Genomic DNA, 22,093 nt, shown 5'->3' with positions numbered 1-22,093 from the left:
GTTGGAGACCCCCTGGTAGATACTGTATATATTTATTGAAAAATTTTAAAGTATTTGTGTCATTTTTGTCCTCTTGCAGAAACCATATCATTTTCCATATCAAACATTTTTGAAAAAGCGGCAGGGAACCACTAGGGAACCCCTTCCTAGACCCTAACACCCCAAAGATTTTTGGGCGTTATTACAAGGCCGAAATCATCTCGGAAAGTTGAAGGACGTAAAAGGTCAGCCAAGGACGGTTATTTCCGTCTTTCAGGCACTTTTGATCTGCTCCATTTTATATTATTTTTCTTTTGATCACGCGAAACCTTTATTTTCCTCTTCACCGTGACTCGGACCCGCCGGTCCGTTTCCATCAAGGTTAAACTTTATGGACGACAATGCGCGTAAAAAGAAGAGTGCCTCGTTGTGAAGCTCGGGGGATGTCGAGTAACGATCCGATATTTGCAAAAGCATCTTGAAAATGAAAATTAAATATGGAATGTATATAAGTTTTGTGAGTTTTTCAGCTAGTATTTTTTTTTTTCAGTTTTACCCAAAAACGATTTGAGAAGCTGTACTGTGCAGAGTAGCAAACAGCCCCTGCTAATTTTAGTTATTTGTTCCTTTTATCATAATTAACTATAAATTATATATAAAAGAATACAAATAAATTATTTTAGTAAGAGTGGTGTGCAGAGTAAAAAAAAAATATATATTTTATGGATATTTTTTTCTTATTATTTTTTGTTATAAGTGTATATGAAATACAGATGTATAAAATATTGTATAAAATCAAATTGATTTAATAGCGTGCACAGAAAAAACAAATACAATGTTTTATTATTCCATTTTAATTATCGTATATAGGATATAATTATATAAAATAATATATAGAATCATTTTAAATCTAGTGTATGAAAAAAATGCAAAACAGTTTAATTTTAGTTTTATTTCTAGATTATTTTTAAATTTTGAATATATATAATAATAATAATAATAATAATAATTTCCTTGTATTGTCATTCTGTGTAACAATGTACACAGAACGAAATGTCGATTGCACCTGACCCGTTGTAGCGAGCCGATGCAGCCGCAGCCAACAGAGGGCGCCGCCGACCACTTTTTAAGTCTTAGGAATGACTCGGCCGGGGCGCGAACCACCGACCTCCCAGTCTCAAAGCATATATATGTGTATGTATATATATATGTATATATATATATATATATATATGTGTGTATGTATATATATATGTATATGTACATGTATAAATTATACAAAATTAATTTTATTTGCAATAAGGTGCACACAAAAAAACTAATTTAACAGATTTTTTTGCTTATTTCTTTTTATATGTATTCCTAATTACAAATATGATATAATTATACTTATTAAATAAAATATATTTTAGTCGATGAATTATGGATAGAAAAAAAATGTAGGCATTTTTCCTTCCAATTTTCTTTTTATTATATTTGGATAGAAATTGTCTAAATTACCATAGTGTACATTAAATCAAACTGAAAAAAAAACTCTTTAAATGGGGGAAAATTGGTTGAAAGGAAAGTAGGAGATACATTTATTCATTTCAAATATTTCTATAGAAACTATATTCTGCAAACATTAATTTATTGTAATTTTTTTTATAAAATAAAAATATAAACAACATATAAAAGCAAATTTGTCTGAAATGGATCTATGAGACAAAGCTGTACGACATTAAACTTGTTTTTCTATTGCATTTCCCTAGAATTTAGAATAAATCTTAAAGGGACAGTGTGTGATATTTAGTGCCTCTTTCGTGGTACAAAAAACTTTCATTCAGTTAAAAAATATTTTTTTTTTTTGGAATACTAGGCAAAAATCCATGAACTATCATACCTATGTTAATTTTTATTTAAAAAAAAATAAGTGGAGAAATTTGTATATTTCTTTATCATAGTGTTATTCCTACCAAAAGGTCACTGTCTTTTGTTCGCATTAAACAATACACTGCCATCTAGGGGTTAAATATAACACACTTTGGCTTTAACGACTAACTTTTATTTTATTTTTTTTAAACAATAATGTTATTTTTTTTTTTTTTTTTTTTGCAGCTCCAGACATTTTCTTTGGTCTGTTATAGCTCTTTCGACATTTTTGTTTGCCGACCCCTCGTTTAGGGATAGGACCAGGGATGGGGTTCTAGGATGGTAGATGTAGAATGGATTACGGACTACCTGACAGGCAGACCCAAGTATGTGAAACGAGGGCTGTACATCGGACACTGTGGTTGGCAGCACAGGTTCTCCGCAGGGGACCGTGCTCTCTCCGTTCTTTTTCACCCTGTATAGGTCGGACTTTCAGTACAACTCTGAGTCCTGCCACGTGCAGAAGTTTGCTGATGACACTGCTATCGTGGGATGTATCAGAAGTGGGCAGGAGGAGGAGTACAGGAAATTGATTCAGGACTTTGTCCAATGGAGCGACGCAAACCACCTGCACCTGAACACCACCGAGACTTCAGGTGGACTCTAGGAGAACTAGAACTCACTAGAACTCACCCGGTTCCTGTAACCATCAAAGGAGAATGTGTAGAATTTGTCCAGACCTACAAATACCTGGGTGTGCAGATGGACAATAAACTGGACTGGACTGCCAACACAGAAGCTCTATGTAGGAAAGGTCAAAGCCGACTTTACTTCCTCAGAAGGTTGGCCTCCTTCAAACATCTGCAAAAAGCTCCTGAAAATATTCTATGAGACTGTTGTGGCAAGCACCCTCTTCTATGTGGCAGCGTGTTGGTTAGGCAGCGTCAAGAAGAAGGATGCCTCTCGTCACAATAAACTGGCGAGGAAAGCGAGCTCTGTTGCGGGCACAGAGCTGGACAGCCTGACAACAGTAGCTGAGAGACGGGCACTGAAAAAGCTGTGGTCAATCATGGACAATTCATCACATCCACTACACAGCATCATCTCCAAACGGAAGAGCAGCTTCAGCGACAGACTGCTGTCACAGTCTTGTACCGCGGACAGACTGAGGAGATCTTTTCTTCCTCATGCCATGAGGCTCTTTAACTCCTCCCGGCGGAGTAAAGGCCCACATTAAACCACACCCCCCACATTGCATATTACTGTATTTTTATTGCAGTGTGTATTCTGTGTAGCACTATCTAGATACTCTATACAACATGCTATATCGGGTAGCAACACGTCACATTGGGTATTTGTGTATTGTATTATTTTTGCTTTATTATTTTGTTCTCCAGCGCACGGATGCTGCCAGAAGTGTGAATTTCCCTGCGGGAATGAATACATTATCTATCTATCTATCTAAAAAGGGTCAGTCAACTACAATATATCTCCCCAGTTGGAAATCAAATTCCCTAGGAAATCACAATGACCTTTCACCCGGTGATTTATTTTCACACACTGCAGATTCTCTTCTTATGTCTTTTCAGGTACTTGCTTGGGTTTTACAGGGTTGGGTAGGGTTACTTGAACTGGATTACTTTCAATTACTTTTGGATTACTCCAATACCAAATATGCTAATAAAAGACAAAATAAACTAAATATGAATAAAATGACTACATTTTGTGCAGGCTTGGGGAGTAACGGAACACATTGAACGGCAAAAATGATGTTGGCAACCTGTTTGGATTTATTTTCATTTTGTTTCTGTCGCATTTTATGTTAGTTTTGCCGGAGATCAAAGGGATCAAAGCCAGGAGAGAAAGCTTACCACGTGTTGTGAGTCATCATTTTATTCATATTTAGTTTCTTTTGTCTTTTATTAGCATATTTGGTATTAGAATAATCCAAAAGTCATTGAAAGTAATCCAGTTAAAGTAACCCTACCCAACCCTGGTGTTTTATAGTCCAGGTGACACCCTATTAAATGGGGGGAGGGGCATGTTACACTATACAAAGGTGTCTTTTTGAGGGGGGGGGTGCAGTGTCGGGTAGTTTTAACACTTTCGGGTGTAAATCGCGTCGCTGACGACAGATTCAATCAGCGTCAAGGTCGAAAAGGTCACACCCGGGAAGCCCGCCAATTTTCGTGCGCGTGTCTTTGTGAGTGTCTTTGTGTGTGTCTTTGTGACTTTGTGTGTGTGTGCGACTCTTAATATTTTTGACAGCACATAGAACAGATCGAAAGCCCTTTTACAAGGCCGTACAGTATTTTTATTGTCTTATAAATCAGTGGAGGATTAGAGTCTGATTTAAGGAGTGGACCTTTTGGAAGGGGATAGGGTGGATTTTAAAAAGCATCGAAAAGAGGGATAAATAGCCAACCATTCGATTAACGGGAACAGAGTTAAGGTTTGGGCTTTGGTTAGGGTTAGGGTTAAGATAGGGTTATGGTTTGGATTTGGGTTAGGCTCGGGCAGGGGTGTCAAACTCATTTTAACTCTGGGGCCACACGATAGAACAAACATTCTGTTGGGGGCCGGACAAGTGGATTAAAGAGAAAGAAAAAGAGAGATAAAGAAATAAGAGAAAGAGGGAGGGAAAAGAAGAGAGGGCGGGACAAAGAAAGAAAAAGAGAGAGAGGGAGAGAGCGTGAGAAACAAAAGAGGTAAAAAGTCGTGAGAGAGGGGGAAAAGACAGGGAGAGGAAGAAAGAAATCCAAAGAGAAATAGAAAGAAAGAAGGAGATAAAAGAGAGAAGAAAGCGGGAAAGGTAGGAAGAGAGAAGAGAAAAGGAAGTTAGAGCAAAAGAGGTTAATATGACACAGAGAGAAAAAGAGACAAAGAGCAACAAAGGAAGACAAAAAGAGAGACAGAGTGAAAGAGACAGAGAAATAAATAAATACAAGTACAATGTCTTTGTTCGAGACACCTGGCTTTGGCAACATCAAGTTGACATATTTCAACCTGCAGCTTGTTTTTCTCTTGCGCTTCTCTGAGTGTTGGGTCAGGATTGTATTAGCCTTAGGATCAAATAGCAATTACAATTATGTTAAGTTTAGGGTTGGCATTAGGTTTACGTGAGTGTTCAGGGTAGGGTTAGAGTTGGGTTAGGGGAGTACCAGGGTTGGGGTTAAGGGTATGGTGAGGGTTTTTTAAGCAAAAAGTTAGGGTTGAGCCTAGGGCTAGGGTAGGATCAGGGCTAGGCTTGGGTTAGGGTTGGGCGAGTGTTACAGGTAGGGTTAGGCTTAGGGTGGGTTAGTGATTAGGGATAGGTTAGGGTTTAGGGTAGGGTTAGTAGGGGTTGGGGTTAGGTTTACATTAGTGTTGAAGGTAATGTTAAGGTTGGGTTAGGTCCTAACCCCAACTATATAGGATATATCCTAACCGTTAGGATATAGTTGGGGTGGAGGTAAGGTTTGGATAGGGTTAGATCAGGGTTAGGTTAGTGTTAGGAAAGGGTTACGGTTAAGATAGGGTTAGAGTGGGATGAGGATTAGGCTAGGATTACAGGTAGAGTTAGGTTGAGGATGGGTTTGCGATTAGGGTTAATTTAGGTTTAGGTTTGGGGTTAGGGTTGCATTGGTGTTATGGTTTAGGATTACGGTTTGAAAACGATTCATAAATGAACAACATTATGTCCTATCTGCTGGATAAGCTCATTCCGTCCATTTTAGGGATGATTTTATTTATTTTATTCGAGTCATAAAGTACATCCAAATGGGAAAAAAAAGATATAAAACGAGCATATTTTCTGCCAATGAAGTAGAATGCATTTGCCCTCTGAAACATCTTTGCCAATTTATTTTCACATGTTTTCTTTTCCCTGATGTTCAACATTTCACTTTAAGAGGTGAGCTCAGGGCGCCATGGAGGGACTGAGCGATTTACAGGCGCTGAAGGGTGAGTGGGGGGGATAGATGAGAAGGAGAAAAATAAAAAGGGGGAGGCAAGAAGAAAGTAAGAAGAGTGAGAGTGTCTGTTGAATTATTCAATGTCCCCTGTCTCAAAGAGTTAGCGTCGTTGAAGTTCGAGCTAGCAAACACGGAAAGATGCGGCATTGACTTGGCGCAGATCGTCGCTGTAAGGAGTCAAAAAAAAGGGGTTGGCCATTTTTGGTCAATTTCTTGTGTTTTGCATCAAAGTTTATCGTTTGAATGCAAATGATTCAAAACAAAATAACAAAAAGGATCCATAAAACGCATGTTATTTATTTCTTCCTCCCCAAAAGAGTAAAAAAAAAAGTAGTTTTATTTTCACAAATAAAATGACAAAAATTGTGATAACTCGCAGAAAAAAATTACAAAAAAGGAGAAACAATATATTCCACATAAAAAAAGCTAACAAAAAATCTTTAAAATGTTTTTTTAAAGTGTATCTTTATTTTTCAAATACAAAGTGTCCCAAAAATTTGAAGTATGGTTTTTCATGAGTGATTTTTTAACAAAAAATTTAAAGATAAAAATAAAAGATATTTTTATATTTTTTCCATGAAGACAATTTTTTTTTGTTCTGACCCTTGAAAAACGACACAAATTTGATATTGACTTTTTAGCTGGTTATTTTACCTGAGACCTTTGCATTATGTCCTTCTGATCAGTTCGCAACCAAAACGCCAACTCTGACCAAAACCATAACCCTAGTATCAGCCAAGTCCCAGATGTCTTGTGCAGCCCAGTAGCTCAGATGGTTAAAATCTCTGTAACACTCATAGATTTGAGGGTTCAAATCCCTGTTAAGACATTGCCATTCTTAAAATTGGGTTTTTGTTTGAGCAACCTAAATCCGAACACCACCGGCAACAAAAAACCCATTTGAAGAATTCATACTGCAGGGAATTGAACTCTGAAACCTATAGATGCTATACAGGAACCATATCATTTGAGCTACCAGTGCTGTTGTAGAATTCAATCAAAAATCAAAAACTAACAATAGCTCCTACCAAAACCATAAACCTAGTTAGAGCCAAAACCCCTCAAAACTGCAAAAGCACTTGTAGCTTAAATGGTAAAATGTCTGTGTTACGAACGCAGGGTTGATGTATTGATCCCCAGTCAAGACAGCACAAATTCTAGAAATTGTGTTTTTTTTTTGGAGCAACCAAAATCCTAACAGAAGGTCTAAAGCTAGAATTTTTAATGTCTTGACAGGGGATGGAACCATGAACCCCGTGATTGCTATACACAGACATTACCATTTGAGCTACCAAAGCTGTTACACATTATTGATAAACGTCTAACCCTACCCCTTGCTTCAACTAAAACAACCCAGGGGCCAAAACCGTAATCCTTGCTCCAACTAAAACCTCAACCCTAGCTACAACACTAACCAACCTACCATGGCTCAAAGCCTAGTAACGGCAAAAACCCTAACTCCAACTCTAACTTTAATCCTAACTTTAACCAAAAACATAAACCCAACTCCAATCAAGAGAGTAACTCCACCAAAGCTCTGAACCCAAATTTTGCATTGTCTCGACTGAGGATTGACCCTAAAACCCTAAAATGTAATACAGGAATCTTGCCAGTTGAGCTACCAGTGCTACTCCTGCCTGAGTCCAACCAAAACCATAACTAGTTAAAGCCAAACAAAACAACACCAATACTAACCTACTTACCATGGCTCTAACAGAACTCACACAAACCCCAGGATTTGTACAAGGGATTAAACACGCACGATCATGAGTGGAAAACACGCAGTTTTCCAATTGAGTTACCAAGGATGGTAGTTTCTCAAACGCCCAACACCAACTCCAACCAAAGAACTAACCTTAGCACCAACCAAAGCCGTAACTCCAACACTAACCCAGTAAAACTAGATCTTGTACTGACTTGACTGAGGATTAAGCCCACAACCCTGCATGCAGCTATCCCATAGTTTACCAGTTGAGCTACCGGTGATGGTGACTTTAAAAACGCCTAACCCAAAATCCAAACAAAACCTGAACCATAACACTGTAGCCCTAACTTCAACCAAATACTAACTCCGACCAAAAAACCCAAACCCTAAAATATTGATTGTCTTGACTAGGGATTGAAACAAGGAACCCTCTAAGTGTACTACATAATCTTACCAGTTGAGTTACCAGTGTTGTTAATGAGTACAACCAAAACCTAACCCAAGCTCCAATCAAAACCATAACCCTACTTAAAACTCAAACCACAGCTCCAACACTAACTCACTAAACATGTTTTCAACACTATACCCCTAGCCCTTAAATTTGTACTGGCTTGACTGAAACTCAAACCCACTACCCTGTATGTAGAAAACAGGCTGACCTACACGTCATTATAAATGCTTAAAAGCCTAACCCCGACTCCAACCAAAATCATAACCCAAACTCAAGCATCAACACTAGCCCATTCACAAAGGGGAACCCCTGATTTCAGTATTCCAATTCATAGTTGTAGATACGAGGAAATACGGTAGGGAGAATATCTCCATGAGGAGAAATTTAGCATCCTAGTACTTTGTGACCGCCATATTTTATTTAGAAACAAAGTGTATTCCTGCATTTAGCTCTTTAACCGCTGCAGTATGCTCTTCCCCTAATGCAGTCTGCAAGTCACATATTGTATTAGTGCAAGTGATACATCCCTTTACAGTGTTCACACTAGAAACTACTAAAACTGTAAAGTCTACAAGTAACTGACATGGAACGGTGACAAAAGTTGCAGCAGAGACTAAAATAATAGCAAGATTACGATTTAGTTTTAGTAGCAATTGTTCAAAAGTGGCGGTAAACATTCCGTGAAATACTCTTCCCTCTTGTGTACTCGACATGAGTCCCTAAAATATCAATGACAGCAATATGAGAACGAAGCTCTTGTTGCTTATTTTTAACGTGAAATATACAAACTTGATGCAGAAAACGGAAAAGTTTGGTTTGATTCATCTTTACAGTTAAAGTAACCTAAAAGGCAAAAACCGGCACCCGCGCAAACTACAAAAATTTCAATTGAGACGCACAACCTCACCCGTCCGCTTCACACACAAAACATTTTTTTCTCCTGGGAGCTACATGATTCACATAGGTCACTCATTTTGACTTTAAAATGGATCATTTTCATGCTTGAAATTTTCAATAAAGAAATGATGAAACAAAACTCTCAGTTCCTTTCTTTTGCCAAAGCATTTTTATTATTTTCACAACAGATCACAATTACGCTGTTGGTAAGTGATGATTTACAATAAAATGGCGCAGCGGACGTTTAAAAGCAGCAAAGTCGCACTTTTCTGTGGAAAAAGTGCATTTACTCGCGTGTTATGTTTGATACTGTGTGGGAGGGACGATAGAGGAAGACAAAAAAACACAAAAACAAAAAATGAAACATTTTTCATTTCCAGGCCAATTGCAGCAGTGTGTTGAGATACAAGATGCAATTGTTGAGAATTCGACATTTGATTTATAGATATGAGTGCCAAACATTTGACAAATATTTTTTTCCCGGTTCAAGTTTAGTGTCAGACTAGCATACAACAAAAAGAGAATTAAAAAAAAAAAAAAAAAAAAAAAAAAAAAAACACAAAAGCATGAACAAAAAAACAAACACTAATTTTAATCCCTTACCTAAACCCTGATGTGTAATCCTAACCCATTCCCCTTAATTTTAACCCTAACCCCCTAACCCTGTCCCAAAACACCTAATCACAAACTCCCCGATCCCAAACCACTAACCTGAAAACCTAACCCCCAACCTTAAACCATAACCCCTAACCGTAACACTCAGCCCGAACCTTAAACCCTAAACCATAACCCCCAACCCTAACCCCATAACCCTATCCTAAAACTCCTAACCCCCAAACTCCCCAATCCCTAGCCACTAACCTGAAAACCTAACCCCCAAATCTAAACCCTAACCCTTAACCCTAAACCATAACCCCAAACCGCAACACTTAGCCCGAACTATAAACCCTAAACCATAACCCCCAACCATAACCCTAAGCCATAAACACTAAACCGTAAAACCCTTCACACTTAACCCCCCAAAATGATAACTCTCACCCAAGACCCTTAACCCATAATTGTGACCCCCTAAACCCTTAGCCCTAACAATAAACTCATATCCCTAACCCCATAACCCTCAATCTTAATCCCCTTAACCATAAACCTGTACCCCCCTACACCTTAAATCTATACCCCCACCCAATCCCTTAACTTTAAATACAAATCCTAACTCAGAACCTTTAACCCCCCTTAAGCCCCATACCCTAACCCATAACCCTAGCTCCCACTCACCCTCCACCCAATCCCAACCATCTAACCTAAGCCCCCGAACTCTTAACACCTTTGCCCTCTAACCCTAACCCTGAAATTGGATTCGCTTAAGGCTAACAAAGAATCGACATGCATGAAAACGTCTTGTCAGACTACAAATAGTTCTGCAAAAAGTCTAACAAACTCATAAGCATAGGTATGTTACATTTGTCCCTAAATAATCATCCTTTACTTATGAATAAACATAAATGTAGGGTCAGTTAAAATTATATTCCAATCATATCTCAAGACACTGTTAACGATGAAACAATCCGCCCTCTTTTCAAGCCCACACAAATATTTGGAAAGATTCCTGAGGACGTGGCGACATTTTGACTGCTAGCAAAGTGGCATTATTTAGACAGCAGCTCAAAATAAATAGTGAGCAGTTTCTCTTCTTGTGCCCAATTCATCCATTCACAAATTGTGACGTCAGCTGCTACCCGACATCGGTGAATACTTGAATGACGTCAACATAAAACCATCAACATGCAGAGTTGGAAACACTATTTTTTTGCCTGCAGTTCCAATGATTCGATCGTAAATACAGTCAACCCCCAGGACAAGGCATAAATCCATTCTGAATTTGGGGATCAAAAAGGGAAAGTGCCGTAATGAGCAAAAGCTTCCTGGACCCCCGGCACCTCAGATACAAATATTGAAATAACAAAATATGATATAGTTTGCACTTATGTACGATTTATGTCTATATATTCAGTAACATTATATATTAATATACTTAATAAAAGTATCTGTTACCTAACTTGAGGTGGTCATGTGGAGTAGCAGGTGGATGCACAGGGGGAGTGGCTTAAAAACTTTGATGGTTCAATGGCCTCCTTATCTCTAATATTTGTCATGATTGTCGACTGGTTATAGCCATGCAATCTAGCGAGGCAGGGAAACAATTAGTGTGCCTTCTTCATATTTCTTGCTTATCACAAGCTTCGTTCCAATTTTTATCATGTTTTTGCTACCTCCTTTAGCACCAATGCAAAGATTGGGACCCATAGCTAATAAATACAAGATGACAAATACAGAATGATATTGCCAACTCGCTAAGTATTTACGAAGCACATGGGATGAATGAGAGAAAAGCATCGTGGGAGATAATTTGGCCAATAATATATCGGCATTTTTGTGATGCCGTGACAAAAAATGAATAGCGGATCAGCATATTAAATGACGTGGACCAATAGCAGACATGCATCTAAGAAACATTTTTATACGTTTTTGGCCACTTTAATTAATTTTTTCTTGACGTATAGTGGGGAAAATGCCATAAAGAGGGGGCCAAGAAAACATCTGATGCCTTTACATCGTAAAGGGAAAGTGTCATAAGACGGGGCCGCTGTATCCTGGGGGTCTACTGTACGTGATTATAACAATCACTAAAGACAATCATTTACCCAGAGGACTTTAAACCTCCGTTTCCATTTTCTAGTCATTTAAGTGAAGTTTGTGGTGACTCAGTATGAGGTTTTAGTGACCCCGCCCCTTTTATGACTATAAAGTAATTCCAAAAGGAGATCGTTTTGTATTTTTCTTCCTCCGGAGTGCTGTTGGTTGACATATACCGTATTTATTTATGTATAATGAGCATTTAATAAAAATTGAAATAACTTCAAGTTTGGGTGGGTGTTGTACACAAGGTTTTACGGTAGTTCATTACCGTATTTGTGCAATGAATGATCAGTCGAAAAATGTCTCCGACTACGATCGCAAAACATTGGATCCAATGGGAATCAAACCCGGGTCATGATGGTGAGAGCGCCAAAACCTACCCACCTAACCCTTTAAACTGTAACCTCAACCCTAACGCTAAACTCTACCCTAAATCTAGACTTAAACCCCAGGACCAACCAAATCACAACACTCTAATCCTAACCCGCTCCATAAACCAAAACCCCAACCCTAAACCAAACTCTGACCCTCAAATCTCAACATCATCCCTAACTCTAAACCCTAACCCCTAACCCTCTAACCCCAACACCAACCCTAAATCTAGATTTAAACCCCAGGACCAACCAAATCCCAACCCTCTAATCCTAACCCTATCCCTAAATCAAAACCCCAAACCCAACTCTAACCTTCAAATCTCAACCTCATCCCTAACTCTAAACTCAAACCCTAATACCAAACCCCAACCTTCTAGCCCTAACACCCAAACCAACCCTAACCCTCAAACCCTAACTAAAACCCTAATCCTAACCCCTAACCCTCAAACCCCAACACCAACGCTAACCCTCAAATCCTAATCTCATCCCTAACCTTAAACTCTAACTCTAAACCCTAACCCTAAATCCCAACCCAAACAAAGAGCCCCGAATCCCCCACTATTAGACCACTCGTGATAAAAAGGACATCTGTAAATACATTCGATTTTAATTTATCATCACATCACTTTTATTCATGGTACCAGAAGAGAGATATAAAGAAAGATATAAATATGTGCAAAGAAAGCATGATGAGGAAAACAAATCTATTTTATGTTGGTATCGTGTTCATAGTTTACGTAAATCATTGTAATCATGGCCACACAAATAAATACAGCGTTATAAGAGTTATGTTGGGACTTCAAGATCTTACTTTCAAAATGTCTTTTTTGTGGTATCGGTATATGGTATTGGTTTCTATATTATGACTACTCAAGAGTTGTGTAGTGTCTGAAAAAAATGTGCTATCGGATATCCCTTATCATTAGTTTTAATGTAATTTTTGGAGAACCCTGCAATAAATTCATTATTAGTTGAATTAAAGTTAATTCCAAATTCTAGAACAACTGTTCTGTTACTGTATAATTTCAACATAATAAATGTTAAGGTGGTATCGATATGTGGTATCGGTTCCTGTAATCTTCATTCCTCCAGAGTTGAGTATCGGTATTGGTATCAATCTGGTGTCGAACATCACGAACGTCCTCAGTTTTGATTTAGTGTTAAAAGCACCCTGTGATTAATTGCTTGATTAATCGATTAAAAGTTAACTCAAAATTCCAGAACCACTGTTCCATTACTAAAAGACAAGAGAAATGCTGAATTTGAGCGGAGAAAAAGTGAAATTTTATACCGATTGTTGATAAAAAATGAGGGGTGCATGTTATGCTGGAGTGCGCGTCATACACGGATAAATACGGTATACACATCACCGGTTACCACAGCAACGTGAGGAAATGCTGTGCTCGAGTGAGGGTCATTGCTGAGGGACTTCGGCCGTTTGTTTCTTTGTTTTCAAAGTGTCTATGAGCGACTGGACGCCTCGTTTGACGCTAGTGCTAACTCGCCGGCTCACGGAATCGGGGTTGGGCGAGGACGAGGACGAGGACCCCGCCCGTTGCGAAGGCGGCCGTGCCACCAGACATTTCTGGTAGCGTAACTGTGAAAAGGCAGAGGGAGCGATCAGACATTTTGATGGATGCACGAGAAGACGATGGGATCTTACCACGCAGGCCGCCTGCACGGCTTCGGAAACGCATCCGGCGTTGGGGTCGCACCAGAAGACGTGACACTGGAAGTGCTGGTTTCCAGTGTCCATGATGAAGGCGAAGGTGTGGACGTCCCGGCCCACTCCCATGAAGGACAAGAAACGGACGCGGCACTCCACTAATGCTTCCTTTTCCTCCTCCTGCATGGGTAGAGTCATTATTTGTACTGCTTCTATATATATTTGAATTGAAACTCATTTAATTTGGTATTAATATTAATTCAAACAATTGCAAATTGCGTATTTAAACATTAAATTGAAGCCCTAACCCCCAAGCCTAACCCCAACTCTAACCCACAAACCCTTAACACTAAATCCAAGTCTAAACCCTAACATCAACCCCTTACACTCTAAACCTATCCCTAAACGAAAACCCAATTCTAAGCCCAACACCAACCGTAACCCTCTAACCCCATCCCTAAACCCTAAGGCTAACACAAACCCCAAACCTCTAAACCTGTCCCCAGCCTACTACTACTAACCCCAATCCTAAACTATAAGCCTAACCCTTTAATTCTAACACTAAATTCTAACGTCAAACCCAACCCAGACCGTCAAATGCTAACCTCAACCATAACGCTAAACTCAAACCCTAAACCTAGAGCCAAACCCAAATTGTCCAATTCTAGCCCTAATCCAAAACCCCAAATACTAAACCCATTCATAATCCTCAAATCCTAACCCTAAATTCAAACCCTTAACCCTAACTTTAAAATTAATGTCATCCCTAACTCCAAGCTCAAACCCTTAACCCTAACCCTATCACCAAAACCAACCCTAACCCCATCACAAACTTTCAAATCCGTAACCCCAAACCAAACACTAACCCTCAAAATTTAACCTCACCCCTTACACTAAGCTCAAACCCTTAACCCTAACCCTATCACCAAAACCAACCCAAACCCCATCGCCAACCTGCAAATCCTAACCTTATCCTTTACCCTAAACCTTAACCCTACACTAACCCTCAAAATTTAACCTCATCCCTTACACTAAGCTCAAGCCCTTAACCCTATCACCAAAACCAACCCAAACCCCATCGCCAACCTTCAAATCTTAACCTTATCCCTTACCCTAAATGCAAACCCTAAACCCTAACCCAACGCCAACCCTCAAAACTTAACCTCATCCTTAAACCTGAACTCAAACCCAAAGCCCTATCCCCAACACTAATCCGAACCCCAACACCAACCTTCAAATCCTAACCTCATCCATAACCCTTGACTCAAACCCTAAACCCCACCCTGACCCTCTAACCCTAACAACAACCTTAACCCCAAACCATCCCAAACTCTCAAATCCTGACCTCATCCCTAAACCTGAACTCAAGCCAAAACACTTAATAACCTTCTAACGCTTACCCCAACCCTCTAACACTCACCTCAAAACTAAACCAACTCCAACCCTCAAATCCTAACCCTAACCCAAAAACTTGACTCTATACCCTCCCAAACCAAACCCTGACCCCCTGACACAAAACATATCAATTCCAAATCAATTTCTGGTTTATCACAGTCATTACAGGTTCTAAAGAGAAGTGAAGTTATACGAGATTGATGTGAATGTTCCTTGCTACTGGATCTAAAGTGAGAACCATGTCTTTCAAATCCCCCAAAATGCAAAAGTAAAGTCTCCATGAAAACACGTATAACAGAGAAAGCATGCCTTGTCCTTGATAACAGCCAGCGTGGTGTCAGCAATGCTGAGGACGACCGGAGTCCAGTCCTCTTTTCCGGTGGAGGACACCAGACAGTCGATGGCTCCGTTGATGATGTCCATACCTGCAAACGCCAGACCCACGAGGGGAACGTCAAATTGATTGCCTTTGGAATTGCACCGTTTCATTTTTAAGAGCCGGTTTAATCGTACCGATGGGCCGATTCACAGACGTCATCCCCAGATAGAAAACGTGGAACTTCTGTACTAGCTCCGTCTTTGGCATTGGAAATTCTGCGTTGAAAGAAAACAAAATGGCCTTTAATCACAACGATTTGGATTAGTTCAAACTAGGTTGGAGCAATGTTCCCTCTAAGCTGCACACGTGCGCAATCGCGCACTGCCCAAAGCTGTCCCGCTCACAAGAAAATCTAGCCAGCTCACAAAAATCAGGGCTCGAAATTGCTAATTAAGAAGCAAATTAAGTCAAAGTTACAGTGCATGAAGTTAAAAATACAAGGATTCCCCTGACGTTGTTTTTTAAATGCGGTATTTTGAAGTCAAGGTCGAAGTAGAACGAAGTTGAGTACAGTCAGTACAGTTTTTCGAGAACCGGCTTCTTCGGCTCGGCTCACTAAAAGGAACCAGCTCATTCGGGTCCTAAACGGCTCTTCAGGTTGTTTTTCCTTCTTTCATCCCTATATGACCCAATATTATGTAAAATTATGCACGAAATGATTTAAAGGAAGGGGGAATAGACCAAAAAAGAAAATAATACCAAAATGAAAAAGTAGTTAAAAGTTGAGAAAAAAAAGAAACAAAAGGAAGAGAAAAAGAAGGAAAAAAAATCAGAAAAAGGCCAGGAAAAAAAAGAAAAGAAAGAAACAAAGGAAAAAAGTAAATAGAGAACAAAAAAAGTAACAGCTAGGAAAAAATAAACACAATGGGATTTTTTTAAAGGAGTAAAAAAAAAAAGAAAAAAAACAGTTTGTGTTGCATTCAAATAATTTCCAATTATATCAAGTCAATATTGTTGCGAACATTGTACTTCCACTAAAAAATGTGATTAAATATAGTTGTGTATCATACTACTAATGACTCAGTTGCCACACTTGATATTGCTGTTGCTCACTGTTGTTTCAAGCGTTGCTCACCAACTTTGTGTTAACGCTCAGACCCGTGGAAAATTAGAGGGAACATTGGGTTGGAGTATATTTGCACATTTCCAGACAGGATCCTTTCTACGCCACTCATGATGGAGCTGAAGGTATTCAAAGAAGACACACTACAGAAGGATACCACTTAACAGTTTTGCGAGGCCTACTTTCAATTTTTCAAGCCTAAACAAGAATGAATTTCAGCCAGCGACAGGACATGAAGGTAAACTAACATGAGTGGCTCGAGAAGAAAACAGTGGGATAAAAAAGTGGAAGATCCCTGGATCACAGGACTTAATGACAACATTTCAGATACATTTGTGGGAAATTAGCCAGTGGTAGGACATGAATATTGCACTGACAAAAACTCAGCCACCTGGATACTCCAGGAGCGGCTGAAAAGAGCCAATACTAGGAGTTGGTTAGCGTTGGCGTTAGCAGCTAGCAGGAGAAGCGACTAAAAGCCCAGTGGAATAAGTCAAAAGCAAAGCAGAAGTTGTACAGCATCAGGACAGTGAATCATGGACGTTACTTTGCGTAGTGGCTAAAGAAGGAAACAGTGGGAAAAAGTTGAAAATGACAAGTGACAGATTCCTGTATAGTGGGACTCTATGACCTTCACTTGCAGGGAGAGATGTATAAGTTGAGTGATACTAAAGAACAAAGCAAGCTTTATCTACACAAAACAGCTAACAATAGCAGTTAGCAGCGAGCCATTGCGTGCAGCTAAGTGGCTGAGATGAGTGGCTAGAGAAGGAAACTGTGGCAAAATGGCTCATCCCATTTTCTGGCCGTTGGGCAAAAAAATACAATTGGGTCTATGCTGTAAATATATATCTATCTAGATTCGTTTATTTTATCTGTACATGTTATACTAAATATCAAAATGAGTGGGAAAAAATTTAAATGCTAAATTTTAAGAACGTGAACTCTAATTAAAGCCCTAGTGTGCAGCCAACACGTACAGAAGCCCTGTAATAACAATACCGTATTCGTTTAAAGGCAGCTATCAATAACAATAGCTGCTAGCGGCAAGCTACAACCTGCAAGTGATTAACATGAGCGGCTGGAGAAGGAAACAGGGAAAAAGTGTAATATGCCTGAATCACAGGAATCAATCATCTTTGCTTGGGTGGCGAGTGAAACTTGAATACAAAGAAGCAGCAGTGAAATATAACAATGATGGCTAGCGGTGAGCCATTGACTGCAGCCAAGTGGCTGGCAAGAGTGGCTAGAGAACAAAACAGTGAAAAAAAAGTCAAAGATGCCTGAATCACTGGACTCTGGCACCATCACATTTGGGGCTTAGCTGTATGCAGTAAGTCGCTGTTGAAATCAATCCAAAATTTAAAAACTAAACTCAAGTATACGTGTGTTCTGCTTATTATTTGAACTATTATATCAAATGAAGTATTTTTTCACAACTAGGAGGCGCTATAATAAACACACCAGGCTATTAATTCATCATGAGCTCATTTCTGTTATCCACTCTGTTTAATCCTTTTGGAATAATGCATTTTCTCTGTCTTCCCCTCACTCTCACAGAGATTTCCTTTCCGTCAGCACAAGGATGGAGAGCGTCTTTTTTTCCCTCTCACTTGAATGCACCACGGGGACAAACAGAGGACAGAGTGAGGACATTCCACCTGACATCATCATCATTCCCGTCTGAGCTAAGGGAACGAGAACCTCCGCGGAGAAGCTTCCATCTATTTTCCAGAGCGATTATTTCGTTCCGGGTCATCGGGGAGACAGAGACGGGAGCTCCAGGCGACCATTTATGATGACATCATCATCATTGGACGGGAACTCAGCCGAGACCGGCGCTATAGGCTAGTCAAGGGAATCTATGACTGCGTTTTTTGCTAGAAATGAAACTGATATAAATATAATTACATAAAGTGCACCGGACATTAAGGAAATTAAAACTGCATTAAGAGCAAGGGTTGCATTAAAATAATAATAATTAAAAAAAAACTTGTTTTATGAAACATTAACATTAACAACAACGGGATGAACTAACCCTTATGAGTAAATAACGTATGTAGAAACATTAAATTGTAATCAGGGAGTCCTGATTTACCATATTTCCAGTCTATAAGGTGCACCGTATTATGCAGTTTTTTTTTTTCAGTGCAACTTGTAGTCTGGAAAACACGGTACATAAATACATACATGAATCAATGTTGAGGAAGAAATGTGTGGAAAAGTTGTAAAAAATGACATAGATAAATATACAAATTAAAATCACAAATGTGAAATATATAAATACATAATTAAATAAATGAACAAATAAAAAAGTAAACACTGAATTATGAAAAAGATCGGAAAATAGTGACATAAAAAAGGAAAATAAAATGTCATGATTACTGATTGGCGCCAACAGCCACGGGACCTGATTGGCTGTTGGACTCTTTTCAAACTCCCGTCTTCCGAAAGGAACCCGTCAGACCGTCTGCGAACCTATGCTCTCAGCGAGGCAAGCTTTTGTACTCTCCGACATTATCCTGCCCTGTTTTCCTGCCTGATACCTGTTGCCGACCTTTTTCTGGACCCGTTTCTGTTTTTGCTCCTCTGTCCCGGTCATCGACCTGTTTTGCCCTGTTTCATGCCTGATTCCTGTTGCCGACATCGTTTCTGGACCCGTTTCTGTTTTGCTCCCCCGTCCTGGCCATCGACCTGTTTTCTCGCTGTCAACGACTATCCTCGCTCGACACGGAAGTGCCACTTCCGCGTTCCTGCCATCTGCTTCCAGTGACCGACGATCATCGGATCGTGGATGCAAGCACTGCTCTCTTTCGTAATAAAAACTGAGTAAAACGAACGCTTTTGGGTCCTGTCTCCGTTCCTGGTTTGTGACAAAGAATGATTACTAAATCAAAAAATAAATGAATGATAATTTCCCTTTCAAATGTTTTCTAGAATTTGATGAAGTATTTTCAATACACTGTTCATAATTGTTTATCTAGTTAATGACATACAATAATAAATTATATCGTTATTCTATTTTATTTATTTATTATTTTCTTTTTTTAAGGATCGTAGTTTGATTTAATGCTCATCTTGTAAAATTTGATAAATTATTAAATTATTGTTAAATTATTATAAAATCATTTATTAAACAGATCATGATTTTGTTGGCTGAAACTTTTTCAAACTTTTGAACTTTTTCAACTCTATACCCTAAAACAACAAGTCATAATTTTGTCCCTAATGCCCCCCGATAAGCAGGCGCTGCTATCGGTGTGTGAGTCTGTGTGTGAATGGGTAAGTGTGAAGCAAATTGTAAAGCGCTCTGGGAGGTCTTCAGTGACTTGAAAAGCGTTATATAAATGCAGACCATTTACATTCATGTATATAGTTTTACTGTATATTTAAAATATTTTTGGAGCAGTTTTTGTTTGTTGTTTTAAAAAATAGATGTTTAGTTGGTAAACAGTTTAAACACATGTTGTTTGAAAAGTACAATAGAAACAAATTTTAATTGTATTTGATCTGTTTTTAGGATATTTTTTTCTAGCAGTTCTAGTATTTTTTCTAATGTTATGGTCAGGACCAGAACGGAGACAGGACCCACTTCCGTTACGTTTCTCTCAGTTTTATTGGAAAAAAGGAAAGGGTTGCACCCACAATCCGGTGATCGCTGGGTGCGGGAAGCAGGTCGCTCTGAACACGTAAGTGGGACTTCCGTGGCGAGCGATGGCGGTATCGGGAACGGAAGAACGGGTCAGTAGCGCAGACGGGAGAGCAAAAACGTGGTCGGGGTCGGAAATGAGTCGAAAGCCAGGAGAGGAGAATAGACGTGGTTAGGATCAAAAAAACGGTCGAAGCCAGGAACAGACGGAAGCAAAAACAGGTGGGAGTCAGGGTCGAAAAAGGCTTGCCTAGAGTAAACTGAGGTTGGCAAACGGACTGACCACAGGTGACAGAAAGGAGTGGGTTTAAATAGGGACAGGGAGCCAATCAGAGGGGTTGCCGCCAAAGGGGCGGGCACAGGTGCATCACATCGGTAATCATGACAGTATGTATTATTTTTATTTCAATGCATTTTTAAGAACTGGTAAAATAATAAATGTAAGCAAAATTACTCATGAAACAAATAATAGTTTTGGTGGTAGATAATTTTACTACATTACATTTTAATATGTTTTTTTCTAGCATTTCTGATTAGATACATTATGTCCACCCACTTTTCAGTGCAATAACAGTGTCTGAAATAACGTCTGCCCGGACGCCCGGGGCGTGCATCTTACAAAACGTCTCCGTCCAGGTGGCCGACAACTTTTTTCAAGAAGAAAAAAATAAAACCCGAAAGATTTTTCTTTCAAATCAAACGTTTGCTTTATTCCGATTTCGAAATCTTCGTTCGATTTGGAAATTTTAGAGTTTCGGTTCGATTGGCAATTTGCATACTCGGCAGCCAATCAGAAGCCTGCATCGAATAACTTCGTGCTTCCGGACTTTCCCGAGCGTTATAAGGTCGTGTATTTGCATATCATTTTCCAGAGTAGATGCACAGAGAACACAAAAAAATGGATAAGTGGTTAGGAATTAAGCCAAAACCTCACCCCAAGAAAGATTCAAAAGAAGCTAACAAAATTTATGATGCTACAAAACGTAAACGTACATTAAAAGCATCGTGGAAAGAGGAGTTCACGTGGCTTGTAGCAGACGTTGCATGAATGAGGATGCGTAAATACAGGTACATAACTGATGGCAGATGGAAAACAGCGATGTCATATACATGCAACGAATGTTATAAGTAGATTTATAATAAACTTAATTTTAAAGTGTTGTTCTGTTATATATTCTGATTATCAATCCTTAATACTTTGCAACAATGTTTTTTTTTGCGATGAGACGTCTTATTGCGTTTCAAGTTGTGAAAAATTGGGCAGGCAACTTTATGGCTGGGCAGGCAACTTTTCAGAGTTGTCTGCCCTGGTGTCCGCTAACTTTTTCTCATGAGTTTCAGACACTGGTAATAACAATTTAGTGAGAGCTCAGAATAGCAGACAGCGATAAGGGAAGTGTACTATAATGCGTGGTAGTAAACATAGCGCCCAGCTAAGAAATTCAGTTTTTCCCTGCAAAGAATAAACCTGCATGCATGCACCTTGTAGTGGCACATCAGAGCCAGTCTGGGAGGAGCTGCCGGCTGCAGCTTTGGCACTCTTCCTTTCAGCCATAATCTAGACCACACACAGAGGAAGAGAATGCACAAACCTTTGTGAGAGGAGAAAATCCAAAAGAAAGGAGACATTTTTTTACCATAGATGAGCAGAGTGAGCAGGGTATGTTTGTGCCGATGTGGAAATGAACTGCAACAATTCTTTTAACAGTATCTAACTACTCAAACATGGAAAACTTTGTTAGAAAATACATTTCAAATTCCTTGAGTGAGATTTCCTTGAATTATTTAATGATTAAGTCATTAAAATGACCAAGAGATTTAAAAAAAAAAAACCTGAAATAATAATTATGTAATAATAAATACTCATTTTTTTGTTCGTAGATACTACTTGGGTCATTTTAAATATAATTTTTCCTTATTTTACTAATTATTTTGCATAATACGCATTTCATTTTTCTAAAAATTGAATTTAAATGAAAATTCAGAGATATTAGTCATTCTTCACAGAGGATAAAAACCCTGCGCCTGCATAAAAAT

The 22,093-nt window shown here is 39.0% G+C and overlaps 1 protein-coding gene across 1 annotated transcript in view; it reads right to left on the bottom strand.

Moving 5' to 3' along the window:
- Positions 1-12,132: 12,132 nt before the first annotated feature.
- The window catches only part of apbb2a (amyloid beta precursor protein binding family B member 2a), a 49,198-nt gene continuing 39,237 nt past the window's right edge, over positions 12,133-22,093 (bottom strand). The window contains exons 10-14 of the mRNA XM_088343772.1: positions 21,539-21,614; positions 15,479-15,559; positions 15,275-15,390; positions 13,568-13,750; positions 12,133-13,501 (exon numbers count right to left, since the gene is read on the bottom strand). Coding sequence (XP_088199898.1) covers positions 13,319-13,501; positions 13,568-13,750; positions 15,275-15,390; positions 15,479-15,559; positions 21,539-21,614 — 639 coding nt within the window. The 3' untranslated portion in view covers positions 12,133-13,318. The remainder of the gene's footprint in view (positions 13,502-13,567; positions 13,751-15,274; positions 15,391-15,478; positions 15,560-21,538; positions 21,615-22,093) is intronic.

The sequence above is a fragment of the Urocampus carinirostris genome, chromosome 9, assembly GCF_059441175.1.
Source record: "Urocampus carinirostris isolate Australia breed hairy pipefish chromosome 9, RoL_Ucar_1.0, whole genome shotgun sequence".
Classification (NCBI taxonomy): Eukaryota; Metazoa; Chordata; class Actinopteri; order Syngnathiformes; family Syngnathidae; genus Urocampus; species Urocampus carinirostris.
Note: the sequence above shows the minus strand (reverse complement) of the source record. Positions and strands in the feature narration are given on the sequence as shown.